At 39.3% G+C, this 19,101-nt stretch overlaps 2 protein-coding genes across 2 annotated transcripts; both read right to left on the bottom strand.

Moving 5' to 3' along the window:
* Positions 1 to 1,208: 1,208 nt before the first annotated feature.
* On the bottom strand, positions 1,209 to 8,394 carry LOC4333723 (uncharacterized). The gene is made up of 12 exons (XM_015774593.3): positions 8,208 to 8,394; positions 7,964 to 8,032; positions 7,139 to 7,312; positions 6,189 to 6,320; positions 4,798 to 4,937; positions 4,594 to 4,701; positions 4,320 to 4,445; positions 3,934 to 4,098; positions 3,481 to 3,582; positions 1,978 to 2,148; positions 1,815 to 1,894; positions 1,209 to 1,537 (listed from the first exon to the last, which is right to left on the bottom strand). The coding sequence occupies exons 1-12, from the start codon at positions 8,293 to 8,295 to the stop codon at positions 1,474 to 1,476; spliced, it is 1,419 nt and encodes a 472-aa protein (XP_015630079.1). The 5' UTR covers positions 8,296 to 8,394; the 3' UTR covers positions 1,209 to 1,473.
* Positions 8,395 to 10,353: 1,959 nt separating this feature from the next.
* Positions 10,354 to 17,991, bottom strand: LOC107275267 (uncharacterized). Its single transcript, XM_066309018.1, has 11 exons — positions 17,863 to 17,991; positions 17,643 to 17,717; positions 16,730 to 16,886; positions 15,667 to 15,798; positions 15,096 to 15,235; positions 14,344 to 14,454; positions 13,855 to 13,977; positions 12,400 to 12,501; positions 11,084 to 11,254; positions 10,914 to 10,993; positions 10,354 to 10,691 (listed from the first exon to the last, which is right to left on the bottom strand). The coding sequence occupies exons 4-11, from the start codon at positions 15,794 to 15,796 to the stop codon at positions 10,628 to 10,630; spliced, it is 921 nt and encodes a 306-aa protein (XP_066165115.1). The 5' UTR covers positions 15,797 to 15,798; positions 16,730 to 16,886; positions 17,643 to 17,717; positions 17,863 to 17,991; the 3' UTR covers positions 10,354 to 10,627.
* Between the last annotated feature and the right edge of the window lie 1,110 nt (positions 17,992 to 19,101).

Below are 19,101 nucleotides of genomic sequence, written 5' to 3'. Positions count from 1 at the left end.
ACCTGATACGTGGTAGAATCGCATGATACCTGATAGATATCAGGACTTGATATCTAACCGGTATCATATCGTTTTTGAATGGAATTGCGGTATATAGTAGCTATGATACTGGGACTAATAACCACTAGGTATCGTTTATCGAGACCGATACCCACCATGTATCAAATATGATACTTGGCCATCTGGTTATCTGGTACTTGATACCAACCGGTATCACACACGATGCCTGTTATAAGGCATGGCACCCACTCGGTATCAGACGTGATACCTGATAATAGGCTTGATGATCACCCGGTATCAGATGTGATACGTACCCAGTATCAGATTTGACACCTGGTAGCTAGGTAGGCTACTACTTGCTATACTGAACTAGCTAGCTTGGCTATCACATGAAGATTTTTTGTGCGTATACACGTGGACAAAATGACAAACGATGGGTCAATGGGGGTGACATGACACACCTTTTGAGACACGATGACGATACACATGACATACTAATTGAACGGGAACGAAAGGAATCGTCCGGCTAACTGCTTGTAGGCATGTACCGTCCGAACGATATACCGGTATATAGCAGCCCTCTAAATCCTATTATGAAATCTCTAAAAAGTCATTTAGGGAATTGATTTATTGGGTATCTCTTGGTGATGCTCGTATCGAATTGTATGATCAATATACAAAACATTGTTAACATATATTCATATTATAAGTCATTTTGATTTTTTTAATCAAACTTTTTAAGTTTAACAAAATTTATAAAAAAATTAGCAATATTTCAATACAAACAAACATATTATCCTAATATATTCGGTGTAATATTTATTGAACTAATTTGATGTCATAAATATTGTTATATTTTTTAGTCAAACTTAAAGGAATTTAACTGGAAAATCAAAACAACTTATAATATGAAACAAACTAATCAAAACGACTTATAATATGAAACAAACCAAGCAATATAGAGTACCTAAGCAGTCATACCAAGATATTGGCTTACATTTGACAGTAAACTACCTTTCCTTACTTTACCAAAATTTAACGGATGTACCTCACCTATTTACCAAGCCTAAAGAGTGCGCATCTATCGAATCAGATCGCGTGCAGGTCCCTGGGAACACCAGCAAGAAAGCTACAACAAAACTCAGCGTATTGAGCACAAAGGCAAAAATAAATATCTAGAACAGGGCAACTAAAGCGCACCAAGTCACTAATAGAAACAGCGCATACATATAATGCGAGAACAAGCTAAGCAAGGCAACAAGTAGCGTTTTCATGACAAATTACTCCAGGAAACATCCATCTCAATGTATTTAGCAGCTAATTGCTCGCCAGTCGCTGGCACCTAAAAGAGACCACCTCTAGGAAGTTTGAAGTCATGAAACCATCTAATTAAGGGCGTACTACTCTCTTCAGACGAGTACAGATTAAGTCCCCCAAAAAACACCCTGAACCAAGCAGGAAATCGACCAGATCCTAATCAAATGAGCTGACAGTCTTCCCAGCCAAATGTTTCTTCTTCAATGCCGCGGCTGCCTCCCTGAAAGGGTAAGAACATTATTTTTTAGAAAATCCCTAGGTGGCTTCAAGCTACCATGCAATTATTCTATTTTGTGAAAAAAAAAACTGCTACTATTAGAATGGTAAACAATTCAATGATCAGGCTCACGGTTTCATTAACACAGATAACATATGAGCATTATGATTCATAAGAACAGGTACCGTTTTGTGGGACAGGGTCATTTTGGTGTGAAAGGCCATTCAGAAGTTCAGAACTGTGTTGAAGAGAAAGAAAGGTAATGGATAGAAATGAGTACCAAAATGCTTCATGCATCTCCCCACTTGCAGGATCCAGTTTCACTCCATCCATGAATGCATCACATGCTTCTTTGTATTCCTAATAATAAAAAGGTGCAGCGGGTTATCTACAGGTTGTGACGTATAAAGAAGCTGAAGACAGGAGTTGCATTTTTAGTTCACCTTGAGCGACATCAGGGCAGCTCCTTTCCGATAGTAACCTTTTGGCCAATCTGGTTTCAGTCCTATGCAAGTCTTAGCATCAACCAAAGCTTCCCGTGCTTCACCACTTTTTAGGTAGCAAAAGCTCCTATTTGAATGCAATGTTGCATCGGTAGGATCCAGCTGGATGGCCTACATAAAAACAAGCAATAAGAGGAAAATATGTGAATCTGTGATCACACAACATAAACCAACCTAAGACCAATAGTCTATCAATTATAATTTCTTCTATCGATTTGACTTGGAAACAATACAATAGTCATGCTTGATGAATCATAAAATTCCTATATAATTGGAACCCACTTATTAACCCTTGCTATGAACTCAACATGCCACATATCACAGAAAACAAGAGCCTTTGGATACTCCCATGATCATGTTACTCCAAACATTTTATTTATTCGATCACTTTTCTTGTTCTTTTTTTGCTTATTTTTTACTTTGTGATTGGTATATTTGAATATTATCTCTTTACTATTTTCCAATTCATGTCAATCTGTATTGCATCTTCAAATGTTTTTTTTTTGAAGTATCTATAAATTAACACTGCAACGCTCAAGGTATCCAGTAGTTCCAATTATGAACAAGCTTTGATTTCTGTGGCTAAAATCAAACTTGTTTCACAGGGAAATCCAATTCCAAAAGATCACTTGTTAACATAAATCTGAGTGCCAAGGTTTCAACTATTCACTCTGAGAAAGTCTCCAGGAGGCTCATAATTGAAACAAGCTAACTATGACACAGAACCAGTTCAATACCAAGTACCAAACCAGATATGTAAAATGCCAATTTTATCAGTTCTAAAATAACGTTTTTAAGCACACAAGATACAAAAGAAGAGCTTGGGAAACAAACAAAATCAACCATAAGTTGGTCTATTTGGTCAGTGGAATATCAGGTCTAGTTTGAAAACAAGAGAGGAAAAAACTCAACACATTGGTTATTTGTCCTGTAGTTATCAGGTTTCATCCAACCATGGCTCAAAAAGCATTCATAATATTTTTTGCACACAGAAACAAGACTTCACATTTAGCCATTCCCCTTCCAGCTAATTTCTGGTAATATGCCATTTGCCAGTATATACCAAGGAAATTACTAAATATGCCTAAAGAAAAACTAATCAAACATAAAGTATTATTACTGTAGTGAAGACAACAGGTGTATAAGTAACGATAGCAGAATTCCAAATGTGGTAAGTCAACTCTTTCCTAAATGTAACTGGTATTAGAACTTCCAGGCACTTTTTCATCCTCTTCCATGTTTAACCTCACCAAGGAAATGCCAGTTGCTACTCCTCTCACCCTCATCTTTTACAAATTCCAATGTAATAAATGAAGGGCAACAAAGTCATTTGAGTTATCTTCTTAATTCACAGCACAAGTCCAAAATGACTTATATTTGGGATTAGAGGGAGTAGGAACTAATAGAACTTTCCAATGGGAAGATATGATGCACAAAATATACCTCACTGTAGAATTTGGATGCACCAACATAGTCCTTCCCCTGAACTGCACTTGCACCCAATGATTTCAACTGAGCCTTTTTGTCTGTACCACTTTCCTTATCCTAAATCATTAAGAAAACTTAAACTGAGAACTCCAAATTAAAGCCTCTTGTTGACTACTTGTTTACTCTTACGCATGACGATGGCTTTCTGATAGGAATGCAGTACAATTCTTGCAAGTACCTATGCAGACCACGGCTTGACTAACTAACAGAGTCAGTGTGTAGGTAAAAAGATGAACTAGTACATGTTTGTTACTAGCAGGTAGGCAGGTGAAGCACAAGATAGAGATAGCATGCATTTTTAACTCTGATCTCAGAAGCAGGGAAAAAGTTACAGACTACAGAAGATACACAACAAAGAAATGCATAATCGCACATACAACACTGAGCTGAGAGTTCAGACGTTCAGACCTGAGCGCATGCTTTCTTCTTTGATTTTTTTGATTTCACATGGGTGATGATTCCTTCAACAGTCCAGTTTGACACACCTTTAATTGGCAACGTGCAAGGAAATAGAATCTCCACAAGCTTCCTTCTTCCAGACTTCGCGGCTATTTCTATTGGTGTCTTACCACCCTATTGCGTATCAAAAGAGAGATGGAGAAAAATATTTCACAATATGTAATAAGTAATACTCCGTAATAGAAGACATAGGCCCTTGCGCACCATCTAGATGGCATGTTGACAACATAACACATTACATTAAAGCAGCAGCAGCAGCAAGCCCCCCAACAGCAAGCATACACACACTCAAAAAATCAAATAAGGATCGCAATAAAAAAGAGTTTAGAACTCACGTTATTAGTTGGAATATTGGCGTTTGCACCAGCCTCCAACAAGTACTCAACACATTCAACAAAGTCTTTGTTAGTTGCTATCACCAGTGGTGTATCAGGAATAGCGCGGTTCAAATTAGCACCAGCCTGTGTATACAGACATCATAATATGAAGAAAAAAAATGTGGATATCATAGTTCAAATAAAGCATATGGATCTAATTAGAAGCACATCACATAATACAATCCCCCCCGGTGATTTAAAGGTAAAGAACATTCTGAATTGGGTAACAGACCTTAACAAGAAGCTTTATGCACTTCAGCACAGCAGGTTCATTCAGTCCATCAGAAGCAATAAGTGTTGCAGCTAATGGTGTCTCTGAATCTGCGGAGACCTTGTTTGGCTACGATTTTCAAAATGAAAAGGTTAGCCATGTGGTGGACAATAGAACTTTGTAGACAAGTAGTTGTGCAGACAAAAACATTAAATAACCCATTACATCTGCATTGTGCTCCAATAGAATCTTCATGATGCCAGACTTCCAACTGGAGGCAGCAAGATGCAGGGCTGTGCCTTTAGAAGAAATAACATCAACACTAGCCCCTTTAGACAGCAGTAGTCGTGCCAGTCCATCATACCCTGTAAAAAAAATGTAATATAGATAGGGTCGTACTCCAGTGAAGAATTTTAGAACTTGGATATTCGACATTCCGTTGCTTCCGTGCACCTCTTTTAGGAAAGTTTAGAAACCTTAAAACAAAGTGCTTAATATGCATGGGGGTGATTTTTGTATCAGCATAAGTAATCGATGACAGTGAAGACACATATAGATGAAGATTTGGATTAGCCCATGTGCAATATGCCAATATTGACTACTTTGTTCTACGATTCTTAAATTTCCCTAAAGCATAACCATGACAAGATCTGACTCAAAAGTATACATATATTTTGTACTAAGTATAAAACTTAAAACATAACCATGCTAACACAGAGTGGAGAAAAATGTTGAATATGAAAATCATGCAGCATAATTATCCATGTCTAAGATATTGATATAATATGAGGCTCCCCACTCCCATCTCAAGTTAGCTACAATGAATGTCATAAGGAAACAAAAGGATAATGACCAATTTAGCCCATCGAATTTTGCCCAAGTGTTCCAAGTTTGGCATTTCATTCAAAATGGTCGTTGAGCCCACCTGAAGCACCATTTAGGAAACCCAACTCAGCTAATGCTTTTACTTTGTGGCAAGCTCCATTCTGAAAAATATATTATGCCACTCATGTCTCCCATAGCAAAAGAAAGAAAGAAGATGATGAAGTTCAAGAAGTAGGAGCTAAAAATAAATAATTTAAGGGAAACATGAAGAGAGGACTATAAGGTTTCGGGCAACACTTTTTCCTTTCTTTTTTATGTGAGACGTAAGGGCATAATATATTTTCACAAGGAAGCTGCCAACCACGGACTACTGCTCAGCAGTTTGATTGCCCATGTGGCACTTCGAGTGGGTTCAAGGATCATTCTGAACCAAAAAACCAATTTTGGATAACTTTATTGGACAAACAACAATTTTCAGAAACCAAACTGATCCTCAAGAAAGGCTTTAGGACAAAAATTGGCTACTATTATTATCCCAAAAAGGAACTTCCACTGTCCCAAGATATACCTACCTTCCGTTATGAGTCTGGCCAAGCACTTGTCCAGATTCATAGGTAAAAGGTAGCTATATCTTGGGATAGAGTGGGTAGGAAGTTAGGGATGATAACCAGATAAGAAAATTACGAAAATATGATAAATAATGTGGATGCATTTGTAATTCATTTCTTTCATGCAGCGACAGATCGGTACAAGAACTGCAAATATAAATGCCAGCATGTGCAAAAGGACACCTTCTTTTGTAGCATAGTGCAGAGGAGTAAAACCGATGTTGTCTTGCTTATTTGGATCAGCACCTTTGTCAAGAAAATACCTCACAGCAATTGCTTTTCCCTTGGACACCGCACAAGCCAAAGGTGTCATACCTGCCATGAGTGTTATGATCAAGCAATTTAGTCACAACAAAACATGGGGCATAAAAGTTATATAATTCAACAAAGCACATAATAGTTATATGCAGATAGCAACAATTCACAAGATACGTCAAGTCAACATGCAACAGGGGACCCTCCGCTTTAGAAAATAGTAAATTTATGATGCATATCAACCAAAACTAAATGCACAAATGAAAGGCACTAGCTTCCCGGTTTATCTGGACAATGCGCTCGATGCAATATGACCAGCCTAAAAAAATAAACATTATTGGCAGTCATATTCGTTACCCAATTACTTGGGCCTCTCGGAACATATTTGGCTATCACCACACATGTTTATATTATGTGATAGAAGCAGAACAAATATCAAATTAATAGCATACACTTTAACAAAGTGGCATGGGAAAACATATGCACCAGGAGTGAAGGACCAGTAGCCAGAGACACAATTTTGCACGACCAATAAACATCAGATAAAAACACGGAGACGAGGCAAACAAAATGGGAGAAGATATTCTTGAAAAAATAAAGACAAAGGTATTACATCAGCTGATTATGATTTCATCAATGTTGGCACACCATTGATGATCATAAAATGATCACAATACACAAGAAAAACCATGTGGCATTTGAAGCCAGAGCTTCCGGTGCTGGAGCTGTTAAGGTAAGGTCCCTTCATGATGTTCGTTAACAATTTACATCGCAAATGATCTTTGTGTTGCATCTAAAAGCTTACATTAGATGGTGCACAAAATAGTACCTAGGAGAAACATGAAAGCATTCAAGTTGTAAACTGCGATGGAACATACCCAAATCATCACTTGCTTCAGCATTGATGTCAAACCCAAGCTGCTCCACCAAATGTTTGCAAGTATCCATTTTCCCTGCGCTTGCTGCCTCATGAAGTGGCCCAACTTTCTCCGTCTCCGCAGAGTCATCAGAATCAGAATCACTGTCGCCACCTTCCATGGCACCAAACATCCCTTCAACAAGCCATTTTAAGAAGAAACACAGTAAGATAAATAATCGCTGAACAGTCTAATTATCTTTTCTCAACATGCCATGGAGTAAACCAAGATATAAATAGGTCGCCAAGAAGGGGGAATTTCCTAAACCACACCAGAGGCCTACTGACTGATTACAAAATGAGAACAAAAAATGTTTCACCAAAGGGACAGAACAACGAGCAACGAGGTTACAATATCATCAAGCTACACTAGATGCATGATATGAATAGTAAACCAGCATTGACTAGAACGAATAAAAAAAACTCTTTTTTCCCCCAAAACAGTATCGGACTACACCTATAATACTAGCTAATACAGGCACGAGGATTCGGCCTCAACCAACCACCAAACACGCATGCGTGCTTACTAACACGATCTTCCAAATCCGAACTGATCGGGAAACGAACAGTGGAGCCTAAAATAACCATGCCTTTCGCGCTAATCTTCCATGAGGAAGTAGAAAACCACTCCAACATTACCCATGCCATGCCAAAATGTTCCAGTAGCCAAAAACCCAAGCAAAACCCTAGCCCAAAATTTTTTTAAAAATATATATTATATAAAAAAAGGAGCCCTTTTTCCGGGGCGGGAGCTGGAAAGGAGAGCGTGGGCTGGTGGTGATCTCACTCATGACGCGGCCGGTGTCGCAGTCCGACGACGCGATGACGCGCCTCATCTGCTCCGCCGCCGCGGGACCTGCATCCATGCCATGGCACGGCAAGCAACAACAACAAAATTAGGCGATTTTCCGAAGCAGGAAACCCCAACCCGTGACGGATCGAAGCGCGAAGCAGCCAGAATACAGAGAAAACCGGATCAAAAAAATGAAAAAAAAAGGAAAGAAAAGAAAGCCCCGGATCGGAGCACGTACCCATGCGGCACTGCATCCCGAGCTGGGCCGCGATGAGGTGGGTGCTGAAGTTGGCGGTCGAGCCGCCGGGCACGCGCCCCCTCGGCATGGCGTGCGGGGATTAGGGTTTGGGATTGGAATTTGGGGTTTTTCTCTCTGTCCTTGTCGTTGTGGAGAGAGTGAAGCTTTTGCTTTTGGTTTGGAGAGCGAAGAAGCCTCGCGACCAAGCGGCTTTTATTTATGGGATGGGATGGGGGAGGTAGTAGGCGGGAACGTGTGGGTGAGGGGAGAGGCGGAGCGCGGGATGCACTGGATCGGCGGACGCGTGTCGGTACGGACGGCTGTGATCCACCTGGGGGCAGCCTCCGGCTACGCGGCACCCGTGAACGCGTGCTACTTTCCCTCGGTTTTGGAGCGGAAATTGGTACGCGTACCCAACTTGCTTTCTGCTGTGTCTATGTTTTTTTTTTCTGGAGGTTCCTCTTTTTATTCGCCGCGGTTTGATTATATCGAAGTAAACCTTGTTATTTCTAGCACAATGTAGCCTGTTCGGCACAGCTCCAACTCCAGCTTCACTTTTCCTGGAGTTGGAGATCAGCCAAACAAGTTCAATTCTACTTAAAATATGAGCGAAGCTTAGACCTTGTTTAGTTTGCGAAAAGAAAATTATGGGTATCACATCGGACGTTTGACCAGATGTCGGAAGGGGTTTTCGTACACAAATGAAAAAACAAATTTCATAACTTGCCTGGAAACCACGAGACAAATTTATTAAGCCTAATTAATCCGTCATTAGCGCATGTGGGTTATTGTAGCACTTATGGCTAATCATGAACTAATTAGGTTAAAAAGATTCGTCTCGCGATTTCCATGCAAGCTGTGCAATTATTTTTTCATTTTATCTATATTTAATACTTCATGCATGTATCTAAAGATTCGATGTGACGTTTTTGGGGAAAAAGTTTTGGAAACTAAACAAGGCCTTAGTGCAGCTCTCTCACATAATGAACTATAAAGTTAGAGCTGGGTTTAGACAGCTCTACAACTCCACTCTAGACCCAACTCCTGGCGCTACATTTAGGAGTTGGAGCTCTACCAGACAAGCCCGACAGCTCTACAACTCCACTCCAGACTTAACTCCTGGCGCTACATTTAGAAGTTGGAGCTCTACCAGACAAGCCCGTAATATCTTGTACCATTGCTATTTCTTCACCTATTATCTTCTCTCAACTAATCACAATCATTTTCCATTTAATTTATTCATCTTTTTTTCTCTTCTCAACCAATCACAAAACATTTCTCCTATCATTTTCACATATTTCCTTAATATCCGTGCACATTTAAAAATTAGGAATGAAAGTACCTCTCGAAATATTGAGTACAAGCACAACAAAATTGATGAGTGGCGAATTCAAAACAAAACTGGGAGTAAATGTACGTACTAATCTAAGTATTGATTGATATACTAATCAAAATGACATAAATTAAATAGTGACTAGTATATAGGAACGGCAGTGTGCCCTCTAAAGGTTAAAATCATTAGTTCTAAAAAGAAAGTAAAATCAAACAAAATGGCAACATGTAAATTGGTTAGAAGTATAGTGTGCGGCATAATGAATTTCATTTGGCTTGCCCCCTCAAACAACGAAACATTATACTTTTGCTTGAACTATCAAAACCATCAGCATAGTTAATGATATAGACCATCAACAGACTTTTCAAGGGATATTACTCAAACGTTCCATCTAACTAGACATCTATAACCAAACTGGCTCTTATCTTCGTTTGATCTTCGTTGTCCTAGAAGAGTCACATGCTTTTTTTTTTATTGGAGAGAGTTCTCCCATAATAAACTTTAACCATCTGTCTTATTTAAAATATTTTTACGATTAATATTAGTATTATTATTGAATGATAAAATATGAATTAACCATCTGTCTTATTTAAAATATTTTTACGATTAATATTAGTATTATTATTGAATGATAAAATATGAATAGTAATTTATGCGTAACTTTACTTTTATTTTTTAATATTTTTTTAAAAAATAAAACGGACAATCAAAACGTTGGACACAACAAATTATAGCACACTTATAATGAGACATATAATGAGACAGAGGTAGTACAATAGGCTACCTAAACGAAATAAGACGCAATACAATATGACTCACCAAAGAGATCACCGAATTACGATCATCAAAGAACACGCTCAGGCAAACAGGTAACAACGTTAAGTACTGGAGTATAGTAAGTACTGTTATGGCAAAACAAAGGTTCCACGTGGAATCGAGCACTTGATCCACCACCACTTCGCCGTCCTTAACCAAGGAGAAACATCATATAGACACAAGTACTAACACGAAAGTAAACCATCCAAGCTGACATTCGGGTCCAAAAGAAACAGCAGAACAGGGCACGAACACACCGATGACCTAGATTCTAATCAACCGAGCTGACGCGCCTTCCAGCCATATATTCATTCTTCATTGCTTTAGCTGCCTCCCTGAAAATGTCAACATGGGTTGGTTTCAGTCAGTGACATAATCGGCTTACTATTCTCTTGTAAACATTCCGTGCAAAAGAATCACTAACATATCACGCAGCATACAAGTAACTGAAAAAAAACATGAATTCGCATATTTTGATTCATAGAACTGTGTCGGAGGTCATTTAAGAAAATCTGTGTTTATAAAGTAAATGAAAGTAAAATAGGTACAAAGATTACCAAAATGCATTCTGCATTTCATCGCTTAAAGGATCGAGCTTTGTTCCAGCCATGAATGCAGTACAAGCTTCTTCGTATTCCTGGAATACAAAAACATAGATAAGATAATGACAAGGAAATGATGTATCACAAAATGAAAAACTTGGAAAATTTTATTTTTCTTTTCTGACCTTGAGTGCCATGTGGGCACATCCTTTGCGATAGTAACCTTTAGTCCACTCAGGCTTGAGTTTTATGCAATCATTAGCATCCAGCAAAGCCTCTTGCGCTGCACCACTTCTCAGATGGCAAAGGCTCCTGTTTGAATACAGTGTGGCATCTGCAGGATCAAGTTTCATTGCCTGCATCATACCAAACTGTGATAAGACCAATCTGTGATTCCAGAATTAACCTAGACAAAATAACAGTTCCCTATTAATCGCAATTTGATCTACAGACACTGACGTGAAGAGGGAATTTGCCTCCCAAGTTCCAACTCTTCTAGTTCACCAACAGAGGGAATTTGCCTCCCAAGTTCCAACTCTAAGTTCACCAACAGGTGGGACTACTTGGCATTGGTTGCGACCAACCTACATCTCATAATCTATTTTAGGCTTAAGAGATAGACTACTGTCCTACCACACTTAACTGGCAAGACCATCTCCACTTACAAGTGTATCCCCCACATGATGGCAATGCCATTGGAAATTCAAACTGAGTCTTCCTTTGTTAACACAGCAATAGTTCCTAGACAATAGAAGTGATAATAGTATCCTAGATGTCAACTGGGATGCAGAGACTGCCATGCTTCTGCGATGTGGTATGTGTGGAGTTGGGTTCTTTTGTGCTAATCTCTGTTGTTTATAGTTCGGGCTTGGATTATTGAAGAAATTATATCTGTAAAGAACATGTCAATTTTCCCATTGCCAGTGTGCACTTGACCACTCTCCACACTAATTGCATTCATAGCAGAAAGTGTCAAGGGCCATGCATGTTTTATGTAGTAGTGTGATCATCATCCAGGTATTATAATTCCACAATGTATTTGTCTCACAAGGATTTATTTTTTTTAAAGGCACGTAAGAATCAATAACTATAGGCTTAAAAGTGTAAATGCTGGACACAATGTTTGGCTGAAGTATTTTTGCATTTAACTTTTTGCAGTGAACCAGCTATAACAAAGGAATGAATGTGTTAATATATTTTTGAGAAAAAACTATAAAATTACTTGCATAAAAACTGCAAAAGTTAAACAATACTTAGTTATAGTGGTTTGAGCAGTAATAGATGCAAGGAACTGCAACAGGTGTGACTTGAGTTTGTAAATTGAGATATATCTTTTTGTTCTGTCCTCCGGTAATGTCCACTTGATCATGTATTAGCATTTAGCAATAATGAGGATAGCACAGGCAGCAGCACATTCCTATTGATTTTCCACCATGCAGTTTCAGCTTAGCTAGTAATAAGACCAACAGGAAGTAAAACCATATAATGCACATCTATATACCTCAGTGTAGAATATGATTGCACCCGCATAGTCACCCTCCTCAAATGCTTTTCCACCATGTAATTTCAGCTTAGATTTTCTGTCTCCATCACTTCCTTTGTCCTAAATCATTAGGAAAACATAAGTAGTGATAGAAGAGAAAAAACATAGAAGCTGAAAATCTGTAAATTGACAGAATACTAGATGCAATGTTCCTACGACTAATACCACTAACATTCTAACAATGAGCTGAATCATGGTGATTACAAACAAAAGCATAGAGAATAAATAGCCTCCTTTAGTTGCTTGCATATATACATGTAGTGAAGAACACACAGATGTATTATGTACCAAAAAAGTAGTTTCAATGTGTAATGTCCCCCAGTTCTAAAAAATAATTCCTCCCATTCTCAAATAGACGATGTTTTAGGTTTAGAATATGCTCAGGTAAACGTCAAAATCTTAGATCATTAATACATAAGCAATATTAAGACTTGATAATTGAAAATGACATTAATTTTTTCATTAAAACACTCTCATGCTGTTATATATTTATTAATTATTATATGATTAGAAAAAGGTAATGATCAAACATCTGCATTGCAAACTGTGTCGATGTCCCAAAGAGACTAGACGTGGAACATGTCTGATTCATCCCCTTCTACATGCTTTGGAGCAACCACCACTTCAAATACCAGAATTTGGAAAAGGAAAATACTTCCATATTTTGCAAACACAGATAGGTTGGTTGTACAAATGTCCATATCATAAACTCATCCATTCCTAAACTTGTTTCTACCATTGCCACTCCAAAAATGCCTTAAGCAGAGGAACAGTACAAAAATCACAAGTGCAATGCCCCTTCCACCATTTATTTGTATTGAATAAAAACCAGTACAGGATAACAGTTCTGTTTGAAATCAGCAGATTAAATCCTGGAGTAAGCATCTTATAATATTATCAATTATAAGGCTGTGGCCGATTCAAACCATGTCTAGATGGTTGGTAAAGTAACAATGTACCGTTTGAACTGGTATAGCTCTAGACCTGGATAATTTATTCTCAGTCTCATAAAGAGAAAAACATGGGATGCAAATTATGTCGTCCTTCACAAGACCTTGGAATTCTCCTCAGTACTTTACATATAACAAAGCAAGATAGCGCATTAAAGGCAGGCTGTCAACAAGGCAAATTCAAACAAACTCTATATAAAAGCTTCCGTGTTGTTCCTCTCTAGTATAGTTCTGCTCTACCAGACTACTGGTGACTGATGCCAATGCTGGGTTTCAGAAGACGTCCAACAGATCAAAGAAAAAAATAATCCAATAAAACAGTACAAAAAAGGATATATATAGCTTTCCTTTACATTTCAAAGAAATGATAACACAGAGCAATCATCATTGCCACAAGTTATAGGTTCAACAAGTCCTAGGAGAAAAACAAAGTAAAAGCACCAAATTAGCAAGAGTTACTCACATGTTCACTTAGTCTAACAACAGTGCTGATCTCCAACAAGTATGCAACACACTCAGTTAAGCCATTTCTAGTTGCTATCTCCAATGGAGTATCAGGAGTTGCAAGTTTATAATGAGCACCAGCCTGCAGATAAATGTTACATGACACAAAAATATATTGTTGATATGATATCTCACATAAAACATATGAATTTACTAGCGAATGCCCATGCGCTGCGATGGATTTTAAAAAAAAATATTCACGTCATTACAATTTCAAATATTCAAGAAATCACATTATGCTTTTTATAAAACACAGTAGGTCACATTACTTTGGTCACAGTTTTGATGGTCCACATGTCAGGAGATAGTGGGGATAGGTGAAGGGCTGAATGCAGATTCACCATTCACCACCACCATTGGAGTCTTTTAAAGGAGTATAGATATACTTTTTTTTTCCACATGATACTTGGGAAGCAGAGATGCAAAGAGGATCAATTGAGTATCAAACCTTGATAAGGAGTTTCATGCACTTCAAACACTCAGATTCATTCACTATTTCAGGAGTGGCAGAAAGAACTGCAGTCAGTGGTGTATAACAATCTGGCGTCATCACGTTTGGCTGCATTGTTTCAAAACTAAAGTTATTCCTCACAAATGCATATAGTTAGCTGGTAAAAGGAGCAAAGTCAATACAAATCCAGAAATAGAAATATCTTATGTATAAATTCCTGAAACTAAGAAAACCAGTTAATAACACAGTTTCTGGACAAAGAAAAAAATCAACAAGATATCAGCATGGAAGTATGGCACAAGAAAAATGCAACGCATTACATCATTTGCAAATTGCAAGGCATGAAATCATGAATAAACTATCTAAAAAGCATCGTAAGTTGCCTAACGACTATTTACAACCAGCATGACCTGGAACAGCCCATACTAGGAAACATATGGGCATCATAAACGGCAAACATAAGAACAGTGTGGCAACGAAGTCAGAAAGTAAGACAGTAGCAAACCAAAGCAGGTATATAGAACACTTAGACCCTGTTTGGAAAGCTTTTTGCATCAACTTGTGACCGTTGAATCTATATATCCACAAAAAAGGTGCAGCTGGAGCAAAAAAAACTTGGTCCATATTGTGCCAAGAACTAAACCAGCACATTAGGTGTTTGGAGGGAGGGTGCTGAACCATCACAAATTGAGCCTTTAATTCTATCAAACGACATGGAAAGATGAAATAAAAGAAATTATGGTACTTACATTTGCATGGTGCTCTAATAAAATCAGCACAATGCTAGATTTTCCATTAGAGGCAGCAACATGAAGTGGTGTCCCTTCAGAAGAAGATACATCAACACTAGCTCCTTTAGATAACAACAGTCGTGCTATTCCAACGTTCCCTGAGAACAAGGGGGGGAAAACATGGAATTGTGTTATAGTGAAGAATAAGCTTTTTTTTTGTAGACATTCTTAATTTTGGAATTGTTCATTCCAGAACTGATTTAACATATTGAATCGAAAGTAAGGTGTATGTTTCAGAACTAGTGTGTTCAGAGTATTTATTGTGAGTGTTGACCAAACCACCTAAGCAAGCACAAACCTAACAAAATGGCAAGATTTACATAAAAGAAGACAGATAAGCAAATTGGTCCCTTGAGCTGTTATCCCCTACTATAAGACACAAAAGTGGATTATAGATTTTAGACACATAAGTGGATTATAGGTTTTACACTTAGCTTTTGTCGGGAAAGTTATACAGTGCAAAATTCGCCAACAGTAAACGTGACAAAGGCAGTACACATGCACAGATGTAAAAGAAGTGATATGTTACCTATTTTTGCGGCTTCATGAAGAGGAGCAAAGCCTTCTGCATCTTTCTTATTCGGATCAGCACCTTTGTCAAGAAAATACTTCACAGTAATCTCTTGTCCATCCAACACAGCGCAAAACAAAGGCGTCATACCTAGCAAGGGCGTTACAAACAAGCAATTTAATCAGATAACTCCAACAAAACGACACAGGAGTATTGCTGTATAACAGCTTTGCAAATGCACAAATATTAGCAGCTACAATTCCAAATATGCAAAGGAGAACTTCATGAAATACTTATTGCCTGGACAGTATTTATATGAGATGCAATATTAAACAATGGAATCATGCAGAAACACCACTTCATAAGTGCATATCAACAAGGGTACTAGTATAGTTAAAACTACAATACAAACTCCCATTTGCCAAGTTCTTAGAACCAAATTTTGATGGCATGTATATACCACGCAAAAAGAACTAGAAGAAAAATCAAGTAGTATTACATAATAGATAATAGATGAGCTTCACAAAGTGAACTGCATGTATTGTCTAGACACAACTGTACCATCAAGGGTAGGCAAAAGCAATATAAAAAAGGCTGAAGGATATAATCCTATATGGCCCATTACAAAAAGCAAATTACTAGATTAGTGCAAGAATTGAGTTTTCTTCAGGGAAATTCTTGCAGTACTCCCTCAGAAAACCCTACCTAACAAGACATCATACATTCATACGTCTCAAAGGTGCCACATAATTGTTTGTTTTCATAAAAAAGGTGACTAGTCAAGAACCATCACTTAAGAATCAATTTATAGTACTAACGGATTTAATCACATAGCGGTGTTACATTGGTTTACCAATTCAGATAGCAGCATGCCAGCACTACAAATGTGTGTAATAAAAAAAACAAGAAATCAGCGTACCCAGTGCTGTAACTATAGTTAAACTCTTCATGGTAAGGTAAAGACGGTTCCTGACCCTATCAAGACTAGCCTCACATACAACAGCTCCCATTACAATTGCATTGCCTATAGGAGATGCATTAAGCATAATAAAACAATGCAATAATCTAGGAAGGCACATACCAGAATCACGACTAGCTTCAGCATTGACATCGAACCCGAGCTCCTCCAAAGTACTTGCAGAGATCAATTTTTCCCGAGCTTGCTGCCTCAAAATACCCCTCCATCCTCACAGTGGCGAGCGATTCCCGATCATCCTCATCCATGCTATTAACCACCTCTTCAATACCGAAAGTTCCAAAAGAAAAGTAAGGCTCAAATTTGCACAAATTGCAATTCTAGTTATTACAGAAGTTTCTTTTTGTGCATAAAACAAGATCAAAATTCTAGACAAATGGAGACATAACCTCCCAAAAATCACATCTGGGCACTTAGAAGAAGAAAACAAAACCAAGAGGAAGAGATCTCTTAAAGAAATATGGCATCATAAAGGTAAGTATTATTAGTAATTATTAATCAAAAGTAAACAAAACCAAGAGGAAGAGATCTCTTACAGAAATATGGCATCATAAAGAGAAGTATTATTAGTAATTATTAATCCCTATAACGAATAATGGCAAACAAATAAATTCCTATCCAGAATAGTACCAATTTGAACCAAAAGTAGACAGGAAAACCCTCCACCCGCATTAAACACGCATACACTTCTATCAACAACACGCGCAATCGGGCATACACGATCATATTGTAACGGAACAAGAAACGATGCATGAGGCTAAAAACCATCTCATCCAATTGTTTTCACAAATGCACAAAAACATCGGAGAACACATTCGTGTAGAATATCTACCCACAAAGCCGGCACAGAAAATGCTGAAAAAAAAACTCACAATCACCAGTTCACCACCACACACAAGCTAAAAAAAAGCCCTCCACCGCGCGGCCTCCTCAAAACCCTAACAAAACCCCTATCCCACGAAGAAGCACCAGCAGTTCGGGAGTAAGACGGGCTCGGGGTAGAGCCGGAGGATCTCACCCTTGAGGCGCGCGACGTCGCCGTCCGTACACGCCATGAGGAACTCCATCTGCGGTGGCATCCCGCCGCCGACATCTGCAAACACGCACGCACGCACAACGACGAACAACACCACTCCACCATTAGAGACCACCACCCCAACGAAGAGAAACGAAACCAAATCAGCCAAAAAAAGAAAAGCAGAAACGATCGGGGAGCAGCGGCCGCTTAGCCAACGTACTGACGGTGCACCCGAACCCGAGGCGGGTGGCGATGCCGCTGATTGCCGCCGCCGCCGCCGCCGCCTGCTGGGCACGCGCATCGCTCCCGCGCCGCCCCATTCCCGGCCCTCCTCCTCCGCTCCCTCCACCGCCGCGATCCCCACCCACACCACCACCACCACCACCACCACCACCACCACCCCCGCCTCCGCCTCCGCCGCCGCGGCCGCGGTGCCTTCCCTTACCCTTCTTCCCCATGGAGCTCAGCGAGCACGGCGAGCAGAATGGGATGGGGGCGATGTGGGTTTTGCTTGCGAGAGCCGAGAAGCGGAGAGACGAGGCGGTGGCTTCTAGGAGAAGGAAAGGAAGGAAGAAAGGAGGTGGCGACGTCTCGTCCGGTTTAATCGCAGCGCAGCGCGGAGGGATTGAGATCATCTCTCCCCGCCGCCTTCGAAGCACCTTTGCCTTTAGTCACTGACATGTGGGCCCATGGTTTGTTGGGACCACATTTCAGTGACCAGGACACGTACATACCCACCTTTTGAAGGTAGAGGAGGAGCCTGACCCAGCGCAGCGGGGGAGAGGAGGGAGAGAGAGAGAGAGTGGTGGCACGATCGGCCTACACGTGTAGGTACGGACGGCCGAGATGGAGCGGGGGAGCTGCGGCCTTGCCTCGCATGAGGGCGGAGATTTTGGGACGTGCTGCGCGTAAAATGGTAGGTGTACCAAAATGTATACCAGCGTCAACGAAATGGTCGCTGCCCTGCACTTCGCCGTGCATTTCTCCTCGTCAAGCGGATAAAGCTCAAAATTCTCTCTCTGTGATCCAATCGTGAAATCATTTGCTGCAGAGTTTTTCTTTGTAAATTCAGGTCTTTCAGAAATATTTTTTTTGGCAGATGTGACAACTAATAACTACTCCCTCCGTAAAAAAATATTGGATAATATATTCTAGTACAATGAATATGAACACAAAGTATCCAGATTGTTAGTAGTAGAATGCATGTTTTTTTTATGGGACGGAGAGATCTAATTAAGGTGAGTATTGACCGGTTCATAAATGAAGCCATTAGGGCAACCTCAATGTTGGTTGCTGAATGAGTAATAGGGTGGGCCCATGTGCAGATGGCTTTAACTATGGCTGTGTTTAGTTCACGCTGAAGTTTGGAGGTTTGGTTGAAATTGGTACGATGTGATAGAAAAGTTGTGTGTATGAAATGTTTGATATGATGGAAAGTTGGAAGTTTGGAAAAAAAAAC

Source organism: Oryza sativa, chromosome 3, assembly GCF_034140825.1.
Source record: "Oryza sativa Japonica Group chromosome 3, ASM3414082v1".
Taxonomy (NCBI): domain Eukaryota; kingdom Viridiplantae; phylum Streptophyta; class Magnoliopsida; order Poales; family Poaceae; genus Oryza; species Oryza sativa.
Note: the sequence above shows the minus strand (reverse complement) of the source record. Positions and strands in the feature narration are given on the sequence as shown.